The sequence below is a fragment of the Electrophorus electricus genome, chromosome 16 (genome assembly GCF_013358815.1).
Source record: "Electrophorus electricus isolate fEleEle1 chromosome 16, fEleEle1.pri, whole genome shotgun sequence".
In the NCBI taxonomy this organism is placed as follows: domain Eukaryota; kingdom Metazoa; phylum Chordata; class Actinopteri; order Gymnotiformes; family Gymnotidae; genus Electrophorus; species Electrophorus electricus.
In genome coordinates, this window is record NC_049550.1 from 10496388 (window position 1) to 10508319 (window position 11932).

At 38.1% G+C, this 11932-nt stretch overlaps 1 protein-coding gene across 1 annotated transcript; it reads left to right on the plus strand.

Annotated features, from left to right (window-relative positions):
* Nucleotides 1-7091: 7091 nt before the first annotated feature.
* mxh (myxovirus (influenza virus) resistance H) lies at nucleotides 7092-11886 on the plus strand. Its single transcript, XM_035534610.1, has 14 exons — nucleotides 7092-7151; nucleotides 7362-7442; nucleotides 7557-7771; nucleotides 7964-8101; nucleotides 8208-8362; nucleotides 8450-8588; nucleotides 8905-9103; nucleotides 9186-9264; nucleotides 9350-9472; nucleotides 9569-9701; nucleotides 9927-10082; nucleotides 10175-10251; nucleotides 10380-10637; nucleotides 10999-11886. Exons 2-14 carry the CDS (start codon nucleotides 7384-7386, stop codon nucleotides 11221-11223), a joined length of 1956 nt encoding a protein of 651 aa, XP_035390503.1. The 5' UTR covers nucleotides 7092-7151; nucleotides 7362-7383; the 3' UTR covers nucleotides 11224-11886.
* The last annotated feature ends 46 nt before the right edge of the window (nucleotides 11887-11932 follow it).

Below are 11932 nucleotides of genomic sequence, written 5' to 3' on the forward strand. Positions count from 1 at the left end.
ACATAGATCCTTGAGTTCCACAGTGTATCGGACCTACTGGCTGTCAATCACTGCAATCCAAACACCTGAAGAATCTGAAAATGCCAGGCCCACTGTTTAGTCACCATCAATAAAGAGCAAAATGAAAAAAGCTAAATGAAATTCAACACTACTCCACTCAGTGCATAGACAGCAAACCATAAAAGAAAATAGATAAAAATAACCCCTCACCAATACAGACTATCCCTAACTGACCAACCACAATGACACCCAGCCAAAATAGCCGAAGAGTGGCATGGAACAGACTACCTTGTCCCAGTCGGTACATCCGGCAAGAGATTAAAACTAAATTACATGAACATTTAAAGTTAAAAAAAGTCAGTACAAATTTTCACCTGTTTACCCAAATCTCACAGAATATACAAGGGAAAGAAATCAAAGAAAACAGTAAAACAAAATGAAAAAAGAAAAAACAGAAGAAAAAACCATAAGGCAAAACAGCAGTGGCAACGGGATGCTACTCTGGTTAACCTCCTTCAGGGCTTACACTTGGCATAGTGTGTTAAAGATAAAAAGAATACAGTTAGAACTCCACTTAATAAAACACACTAAATGGTGAGGTAGAGCAAGTATCTTTTCTGCCAATTTCTGAATACACAATCAGAGGAACTCAGCCAACAGCATCCAAATAATTGCACAAGAACAGTGGTTAACTATTAAGCCACACTACCCCAATAATAATAATGCAAACATACCTTCTACACCAGTCCAGTGGTCAGGACACCCAGCAATTTGCCATTCGCAAAATACAACCGGAGCTCATTAAAGTGACCAGCCGAAAGTCAAGGAAACCTCAACCAAGCCAACTTGGTCAGACTTCACTAGCCATTATATAGACTACTGCATTAAATAATTATTTCATTAGTCACAACTGCAGAGAAACTCTGCTGGTTACATATAGGTGGAGTGTCTCAAGCAAACACCATATATTGAACAATCTTCTTATTATTGTACATTCATTCATTGGTGGATGACATGGGAAATGAGGACACCATATCTTCACTGCATGAAGTGAGGGACCTTTATCATGTATAGTTAAAATAAGTTTTCCAATTTTTTTCCAACATCATTCTTGTATGCCACTTGACTTTGTTTTAAATGAGTTGCAAGTGCAAATTTATTCAAAGCATAAAAATGTATTAATTGAAAGATAACTCTGTGATGAACACCTCACCATCCTTCCATCCATTTTCGTGATCTGTGGTAATGGGATCAATGTCAAGAGGAGGTGGTTCCATGAAACGGGCTCTCTTTTATTATGGCTAGTCTGTTTAGTACTACCCAGGCAACAGCGATGTCACCTGCCATTTTAGGGCACATCTCAACCCACAGAGACAGGTGAATCATGACTTCAGGATGCCAAAATTTTTGTCTATCCTGGCCCTGGTTCATTAATGCAGTCTCTGACAGGATACATTATAGAATGCATCGATTACCTGCAGGCATTTATGCTGTTGTTACAGATGTTTGGTTTATCCAAATAGCAAGCATGGATCAACTGCTGGTAATATGAATAAGTTACGTTTGTGACAGTCAAAGAACATGCAGGAAAAACAGACACAAATGTGAGTCTCCAACTGATTGAAGTGAACAAAAATATTAAATTATAAAAATAAATTATATTAAACAAGTATTACCAATAATAAACAATGTAATTATACCTAAAAATATCAAACAATTATGGAAATATAACAACACTACAGTCGTGGCCAAAAGTTTTGAGACTGACGGTACAGTGAAATACAATTATAAGCATTTCAGAGGTTTTTAAAACTTTTTATTGACAGTTTCTGTGTTTTTGTTTGTCCACCTTCTTTTTGAGGACTGACCACAGGTTCTCAATGAGATTGGTATCTGGGGAGTTTCCTGGCCAAGGACCCAAAATTTAAATGTTTTGTTCGCCAAGCCACTTGGTTATCACTTTTGCCTTGTGGCATGGTGCTCTGTCATGCTGTTGGGAGAAGTTGCTCTTGGAGGATGTTTTGATACCATTCCTTGTTCATGGCAGTGTTCTTAGGCAAACATTTGAGCAAAGCCACTCCCTTGGATGAGAAGCAATCCCACACATGAAGAGTCTCAGGATGTTTCACTGTTGGCATGACACAGGATTCATGGTAGGGCTCACCTTTTCTTCTCTGGACAATCATTTGTCCAGATGTCCCAAACAGTCTGAAGGGGGCTTCCTCAGAGAAAATAGCTTTACCCCAGTCCTCTGCAGTCCGATCCCTATACTTCCTGCAGAATATCAGTCTGTCCTTGATGTTTTTCTTGGAGAGAAGTGGCTTCCTTGCTGCCCTTCTTGACACCAAGCCATCTTCCAAAATCCTTTGCCTAACTGTACGTGCAGCTGCACTCACACCTGCCTTCTGCCATTCCTGAGCAAGCTCTCATCCAAAGGTGACTGATTTCAAGATGATGTTTGGTATCGTCTCCTCAAAAAGTTCTGCCTGTTTGGGAAGAAAGCTGAAGACAGTGAGGACCAAAGTAATAAGGTGGTTGTCAATACCATTTGTAGCAACTTACATGATTAAATACTTGAAACCTGTTTACAGTGAGGAGCAAGTAATTTACATGACCAAAGAGAAACAAGTCATTCTGTGTTCACTTCAATTCCAGAAGAAAAGTGAGTGCCACAATAGTGAGGGAGCTTGTATAGAAAGAAAGGAATTCTCTGTGGAAAGAGCACCTGGAGTCCAAATGAATGCCTTCTTTTTAAAATCATTCAACAACAGCTGTTTAGCACAAAAGGTATAGTCTTTAAGCAACCCTAACTATGATTCATGTCGATTTCTTGTTTTCTTTGAGGCTCCCAGTTAAAAGGATCGCTAAATAACTGTATAATGAACTATGAATAGAATTATGAAATTCTATTTTTGTACAGAAAAAAGGTTTTGAGATATAAAGAAACTCTCCAAACTCCCCACTCACAGCTTCAGCAGTTGTGTCAAATGGCATAAGTTTCAGTCTTGTCAGCTGCACTACTTTTTGATGTAGATGTAATAGTTTCTGATATGAAAGTATCATGTGTATTTGTTCCATAAAAGGGTAGCTAATAGAATATGTTGAGGAGCCAATCACCTGATTATTGATTGCATACACCTGTCCCTTGTTTGCCCCTTTTGTTTCCGTCTATTTTGGCCCCCTGGTACGCTCGTCCAGTGCTGTGCATTGATTCTCATTGCTGCGTACAAGTTAGATGCGCCGAGTGTTAGCTTACGTTGCAACACGTCGAGTTTTACTGGAGTGCTCTTTTCGGCCATCTTACCTTTTTGCTTCGGGTAATAAAGAAGCTCCTAAAGTGCACTTGCACCTCGCTCCCTCCCTGCAACAAACCAACTTTACACACTGAAATATGCTTCAGCGTGCCAACCCCCGCACATAATTTACATCTATTTTTCCCCACATTGCACCCGCTAACGCTGAAATGGTACAACCAGCCATTTCCACTCTCTGCCTCGATGCAATAAACTTTCCTTTATAAAGCAGAACTGAAAATCCTCAAATTAAGTGCGTATTGAACCATAAGCAGTGGTTTGTGTACATTAGGATCATTGCAGATGAAGTACTAAAATATTTAGATTTTACTGACAAAGCTTTGATTGCATGATAGTGTTCTGACTGCCATCTGTAACACTTTGCCAAGGTGATCAAAAACACCACCTAAGCCCTGCATTCTCCAGAGAGACACGGAGAGAATGAACTGTTTGTAAAACGTTACTTACATTTTGGAATCTCTTTAAAGAGGTCAAGTCTTTTTCCCTCCACCATGCTATTAACGATCAGAAAGATTTTTAACTCCAAATGTTTCCTTTCTTTATGATTGTTTTTTTGGCATTGACCATCTGCTAATTAAATAAGTATTTTCTCCCAGTTCCGCCCATCCCATCCAGAAATACAACAAGGAAGTCTTGGGAGATAGGCAGAATTAAGAATCTTTGTATAACTTGTAGTAGCATAACTAGTATGTACCTCAGTGAACTCCAAAAATACTTAGTGTAGATCAGAGGCTGAAACATTTTGCTAACATCTGGGTCCCAGTATCTGCACCCCAATGCCTTGGTCCCAGTGTGAGAGTATTTGTAAAATCTACATTTTACAAAATGACTTAACTGGAAGTTTTTTTTTTTAAAGATGGGTGGCATCTCTTTAACCTACCTTCTAATACATGCACTTGTTCAGTATCCACAAGGGGAAGCTAGTAACACATTAGCACCACAGACAAAAAAGGTGAGGGGGTGAGGGGAGGGGTGGGGTGAACTTTATTACTCAAAAGTCTATTAAGAGGGCTTCTAACAAATAGGGGCTACATATTAGCCTACTTATTACATGGCTACTTACCAAAGAAATCTTAACACTATATAGTTGACTATAGTAGAAGTGTTGCTTTATAGTTAAAATCATTTATGGTGATATCACATTTGCACACCAGAAAAGAGCCTGCAAAAAGAGCAAGGACCTGCCTCTTTTAAAAAGCTCAGACCAGGTCAGTGGATGTTAGAGACTATTTAACCATTCATTCAGCTCCAGACCACCCCAGACACCTGAGATATACACTTTTGAAAATATTTGGAGTGAGGAGAAATTTGTGAGAACAAATTAGTCTGATTAATCTGCATACATTCTTCATGAACCATGGTCTACTTGTATTCATTTGAATGGCTGTTATTTTTTCACACAGTAATATCAGCTATGATTTGAATTCTTGTCTTGCCATATGAAGCCTGATGGATGAATCATGGATGAGTCTGAATGAAAAACGTGCAAATGACATTTATTATGCCAAAGAGAAAGCTCCTTTGTTGGATCCTTATGTGGAAACACTCGAGATGCTCTTTGACACTCACTGCACAGTGGACATAGCCACAAAATGACAGTTATCTGATGACATTAGAAATACACTCACAAAACATGGAAAGTTGTGATGTAACTAATGTATGCAACCTGACTTCAAAAAGAAGGTCACGAGAATATGTACCAAGGGCAGCATGCATAGTGTAGTCACATTGTAGTACATCAAATATAAATAGCAGGGGTGGGACTTTATTTCGATTAATTAATTACAGGGAAAATTACGAAATAAAAGACTTAACGCATTTTAATCACACTTTTGCACCGTGGAACGTTTCTCAGTGCACGAGTTCCAGTCATACAGATTATATTGACGCACAATGATGAAAATGACGGAAGAGGTTACGCTGTTGGATGGGAAATTTAAATACAAGAAACTTACAGATGGAAGTACAAACAAAAATGTTGTTATTTGCACTTTATGCACGAAGGAGTTTGCTTATCACAGGAGCACTTCCACCCTTCGTTACCACCTCAAAGCAAAACATGTTAGGGCTAGCGCGCAGGTCAGTAATGTTAACTTAGCTGCTAAATGTGATAGTATTCCTAGTACGAGCAAACAGTGTCGCCAGTCAACACTCGACCACATGTCGGGGTTCACATTCAGAAACAAAATGTCAAAGTCCACGTCAGACGAATTGATCAATTCACTGGCGAGATGGATTGCTGTGGACTGTAGACCGCTCTCTGTGGTCGAAGATAAAGGGTTACAAGAGACGCTGCAAATTGCGTCAGCTGATACAAGTTAGGAACTGCCGTCCAGAAAGACAATGTCGAAAAAAAAAATCCAGCAGCTGTATGATGAGGAAAGGGAAATAAAACAGGTTATTGTGAAGAGCGCCACAAATGTTGCTCTGACTGGGGATCACTGGACCTCTGTTGGCAAAAAGAATTATCTTGGTGTGACAGCTCATATTATAGATGATGAATGGAAGATCCAGTCATTTGCTTTGAGCATGCAGAAGACCACTTCTAGGCACTATGGAGGTGCCTGTGCAGAGGACTTTATGGCTATGGCAGAGGCCTGGGAAATTAAAGAAAAAGTCACCACAATAGGAACAGACAGCTCCCGAAACATGATAGTTGCAGCTAGGTGACTCCCTTTCCAGCACATGGCCTGTGTTGCTCACATGTTGCAGAGAACCCTCAATGTTTGTCTTCTTGACAGCGACTTAAGTGACGTCTTGGCTAAGTGTCGTAAGATAGTGGGCCACTTCAAACATAGCCCTGCCAATACAGAGGATCTACACCAGCAGCAAACAGTCAGAGGATGTTTTTTAATACCATTTTATTTGATGGTAGACAATATTTTATCTATTTTATTTTATTTATAATGGGAGCAGTTGAAGTCAATCAGTACTTTGGCATTTTTGGTCAGAATTTTCAGTGTTCTGAAAACTTTGCTCTGTGTTTTCTGCACTCATCTATTGGTCTGTGTAGTAGACTGGTGAGAAAATAAACAAGATTTTGAAGTTTAAGCTTATGTTCATTGATTCATTCATCATCCAATCTTAAATTAATATTTCTCATGTTAAATATTGAAATGTGATTAATTTCGATTAATTAATTACAAAGCTTCTAATTAATTAGATTAATTCTTTTAATCAAGTCCCACCCCTAATAAATAGTAGTCAATAGCACATTATATACAACACAACACACACACAAGATGTAAACATTTTAAATGGAAATAACCACCAGAGAAGAACTGAATAGTCATTTATCTGTTGTATATATTAAAAACAACAGTTCATTTCATAATTCTCCTGACATATTAATATAACACCATAAATATTGAAGTATAAAAAATATATATATAGGAAAAAATCACAACGGGCAACTCACAGCTGTTGTAAATTGTATCTTTGTGTTTGAGGTAAATAATTATATTTTTCTGTTATCTTTAGGATTCCTTAGGGATCCTAGGGTTCCTCAGACATACATACATAAATTCACCACTTCTGTTTCACATCTTGAATATAATTTTCATAACCAGCTCAGTTAAACTTACCCGCAAGCATTTTATGGTAACCCAAGATATTTTTATCCTAGTCTTCCTGAATTTTATACAAATCAACACATGGTGCTGACTATGTTTTATAATCACAGTGGACAGCACATAAGTGGAAATCCCCATAAGGTTAAGCCCCCAATTAAAATTCTATATATAGCTACATTAAATGTTCAAACATCATTACATTATATCAGTACATCTGGACACTACCCCAGACATAGTGCTCGTTCTGTCTGCAAACCCATCAAAGGTAGGCACCATGATTGAAAACTGTAAAATGATCTCCCAAATATTCAAGCCTCAAGAGAGGAGAAGAGGAAAGGAAGAAGAAAAACTGTAGATATTTTAATTTATGGCCTTTCCCTTTGATTTCTTTTTATTATAGTGTGTGTTTATTTATATGAAATTACATTTATTTTTTTGTTGTTTCATTTTGTTTGTGCATGTGCTATAAATATAGGGCCTGAACATTTATTTTAGCCATGGATGCTACACTTGAAATATTAAATCTGGACTCTCTAGATGAGAATGAATGTAATGGGTAAGAACTTAAATCTCTTAAAAAGTCACTTGATGTATTTATTTACTTATTCAAATTTGTTAAAAGAAAATGCTGTCCAATTTTGATGGTTGTATTTAATACTTTTCTCGAAAGACATCAAAATCATCCAGTTCAAGAGAGGACTGGTGTGTTCTTGAAACAATGGGAGTCCCGGGTGCGGCCCTACATCGAGATGATTGACTACCTGCGCCATATTGGGATTGAAAAAGACCTTGCTCTGCCATCCATTGCCGTTGTGGGAGACCAAAGCTCTGGGAAGAGTTCTGTCTTAGAAGCACTGTCTGGTGTGGCTTTACCCAGAGGCAGTGGTGAGAGATCAGTCTGTTAATGTGTGCTAAATATTCTGTGATACCATAGCTGTTGTTTTTTTTATGAGAAAAATTACCTTCTGTCATCTCGTTCCTATAACATCATTACTGGTTAATTTAAAACTATTATGGAAACCATTAAATAACAGAAGACTGAGTAAGATTAAATACAACGATCTGGTCATATATCAGGTATTGTCACCCGCTGTCCACTGGAGTTGAAATTACGGAAGCTGGAGGCAGGCACGGGCTGGGGAGCTGTTATCTCTTACAGAGATGTACAGGAAACCTTCACCAACCCATCACAGGTTGAGAGTTATGTCAGAAAAGGTAAGAAAGGATTTGTCTTGTAATGCTAATCTGATTTTTACGACCACATTCATCGCAAACATTTTGTGTGTGTGTGGGGGGGGTGGGTGGGTGTATTTGTGCTCAGCCCAGAATATGCTTGCTGGAGATGGAGTTGGAATCTGTGATGAACTCATCAGTTTGGAGATCACATCTCCTGACGTGTGCAACCTGACATTGATTGACCTCCCTGGTATAACCAGAGTGCCCGTGAAAGGTCAACCTGAAGATATTGGAGATCAGGTGAATATACAATTTACATGAACAAGAATACAACTACATAATATTTTGGGAATTGAAAAAACACCAACCTCTTGGATTTGATTTCAGATTAGACGGCTAATATTAAAATTTATTGAGAAAAAGGAAACCATCAATTTGGTTGTTGTGCCCTGCAATGTTGACATAGCAACTACTGAGGCACTGAGGATGGCACAAGGTGTGGATCCTCATGGAACACGAACTTTAGGTAGGAATTATTATTCACATATATCACAGAACATTACAGCAATGAAAGGCATTGTACAGCTTGTTGATATGTGTGTGAATTTAGAAATAAACAGATGTGAATACTTCAGCCTCAACATCGGTGCTATGAATTGTTCTTACTGAGTTCCCTGCATGCTAAAACTAGACATAAAACTAGAAATCTATAAGTGTGTTATAAAGCTTTTTACCTTTATTGTTGTTGTTGTTGTTTGTTTGCTTTTTCCTACATAGTTTTTCCTGTATTGTGGATAAGATTGTATTTATATATATTTCCTCATATTCCTCTACTTTCTCAGCAATTCTAACAAAGCCAGATTTGGTGGATAAAGGAGCAGAAGCTGATATCTTACAGATTATGCAAGGTAAGGTTGTTCCTCTGAAAAAGGGTTACATCATTGTACGATGTAGGGGCCAGAGTGACATCAATGAAAACATCTCCTTGGCTGAAGCCACGAGACTGGAGACAGAGTTCTTCCGGAGCCATAATCATTTCAGGTACCAGAATTACATCATAAAGGAAAAAACATTTTACAATATGTTCTTAGATGATTCTTCAAATTATGTATATCTCCTGCAGTTATCTTCTGGATGAAGAGCGGGTCACAACTCGTTGCCTCGCCAACAGACTTACCAAAGACCTTGTTGAACATATTAAAGCAAGTCAACATAATGGTTAAATGTTTATGCATTATCTCATGAAAGTGTAGAAAATTCTTATTGGCTGCTCTTGCCCACATGCAGGCATCGCTGCCCTCCCTGACTGAACAGATTCAAATTCGACTATCTACTGTTAGGCTAGAACTAAAAAACTATGGTCAAGGTCCTCCTTTAGAGCCAGGGAAGAAGGGACCTTATCTGAGCAAGGCAAGTCTTCAAATGCTCAGCAGAGGATCCATCCCCTTCGATCATCCCATGAGACATTCAAACTGAAGAGACTTTACCTTATTCTCCTTTGCCCAGAGACTCCTGGAGTTCAGCGACCAAATTAGTGATCTCTGCCGAACTGGAGCAAAGGGAGAGGGAAACCTCTACTCTCTCCTGCGACCAGTGTTCAAGCAGTGGGAATGCCACTTGAGAGACTCCAAAACATCCTGTATGTTATCAATCACTAACTTTCGGTTTTATTTTGCTGTTGTCTTTTTTTTTTTTTTTTTGCATGAATATTTATTTATGTTTTTATTTATATTTATTTATTTATGCATATTAACCTCAATATTCTGGTTAATATAACAGACTATTATGTCTTGAAGATTGAGCCATAATCTTGGTTCATTTAAATCCTAAAGTGAACCATGTTGTCTTTTCGGTCTGAATACAGTCAGAGATGCGGTGACGGAGTTGACAGAAAACTATGAGGCATATCGTGGGAGAGAACTCATAACGTTCAGCGATTACAGTGTGTATGAATTGTTGATTCAGACCCATGTACAAGCACTTAGACTACCAGCGATGGAGACCCTGAAGATCATTAGAGGTACTATCAAATTAAAATGCAGAAAATATTGGTATGTATTTATAAATATTCCTTAATTTATTTCTTTTTCACTTTTGTCTTTCTTTCTTTAGGCATTGTGCAAAATGAGTTCAGAACCATGTGTGAGTTCTGCTTCCCAAATTTCCCTAATTTGAGATATAAGATATTAGTAAGTAAAATAAGCTTGGAACTTATCCATTACCGTTTAACAGTGTGTATATTACACCATTTTATACACACGAATTTAAGAATGTAGTATTATAGTAACAAGTCCTAAAAGCCAGGATGTGTCTTCAGAACCAGATTGATGACATTCACTCAAAGCAAGAGGCAAAAGTGGAGAAAAGGATCCTTGAGTACCTCTCTATGGAAAAATTGGTGTATACCCAAGACCCTGTTTTTACACAGAAAATGGTTGACTTCCAGTTTGTGGAGCAGCAGCAGGAGTATGAGTCTGTTTGTTTAGATACTGGAGAGGATGCAACCTCTCCCAAGAACTGTGCCATATTTGACACCAGAAAGCTAACACCTGAAAAATTTATCATCTACTTTGAGGTGGGTGACAAGCTGATATATATATATATATATATATATATATATATATATATATATATATATATATATGTGTGTATATATGTATGTATGTGTGTGTGTATGTATATATATGTGTGTGTGTGTGTGTGTGGGTGTGTGTGTGTGTGTGTGTGTATGTGTGAAGGCCTGTATCTAAAACATCCTGTTTTGCTTTTGTTCTACACTAAAAGTTTTACTACCCGTATGTGAATTCCAGTTAGTGCATGACACAACTCAGGACCTTTTTTAAACTTTTCAACTGATGTTTAGCAGTTGAAAATTTCATTTTTGGTTCCTTATTTAAAACTCATTCCAGGCAACTTCCTCCCAAAAATTTGAACAGATTGTCTACCAGCGGCTGGCTGACTTCTTGCCGATGCTGATGCTGCTGTTCATGCTAAAGGAAGCAGCCGTTATGTTGCGGGCTGAGTCCATGGACCTACGGGACGGAGCCGATGTGGTGAAACTGCTCACGGAAGACTCGGAGGCGGGACGGAAAAGGGCAGAGCTGCATCAGCGCATGGAGCGACTACGGCAGGCCCAGGAGAGGATCAGCATTAACCTTTAAAAGTCAACAACCCCTTTAGCCACTTCCACTTTATTGTAACTCCATGTTGTAATGTTCAGCAAATATTTCTGTTGTGGGCAGGCTGACTGATAGTTATGTCTTTCACTGAAATAAAGTGTACTGAAATGTTTTTTTTAAATGGCAAGTGACTCCTAAGCTGCATTGTATACACAGTAGATTTGTTTTCTTAATGAGCTCTGAGCTAGTGCTGCTGGCAATGACTGACAGAGTTTAACAAAACTTAATCATTTAATGGTACTGTACTGAAAATGCAGCATGCTTTGATACCTCTTCATGTTCATGACATAGGGAAGAAGCCAAATTTCTGAACTGCAAATGTTATGAAATAGTCATGTTATTATCAGTTTGGTAATTTGTAGGAAACAAAACAACACTCATGTTAATGTTGTCGTCAATTTGTCAATACTTTTTTTGTGGGGAGACTATTTTTTATCTGTTTGATGAATCATGCAGTTTTGAGGGCATGAAGTAAGAGAGTTTAAAATTTGAGAGTATAAAGTTAAGTCTGTATATAGACAATGCCCCGCTAAAAAGCACAGTCTACTAACAGGATAGATGTCATATCTACACAGAACGGCACAGAATGACACAGAACATGAGGGATTATGTTTATATTTGATCTTACTATTATCTATATGTTGGTTGAGGGTATTATGTTTTAAATAAAGCTTTCTTTGAGTTCACCATT

Coding starts and splice junctions, on each gene's coding strand:
- mxh (XM_035534610.1), top strand. CDS start 7,384: ATGGATGCTACACTTGAAATATTAAATCTGGACTCTCTAGATGAGAAT. Junction 8,363..8,449: donor CTGAAGATATTGGAGATCAG/GTGAATATACAA, acceptor ATTTGATTTCAG/ATTAGACGGCTAATATTAAA. Junction 9,473..9,568: donor AGGGACCTTATCTGAGCAAG/GCAAGTCTTCAA, acceptor TCCTTTGCCCAG/AGACTCCTGGAGTTCAGCGA.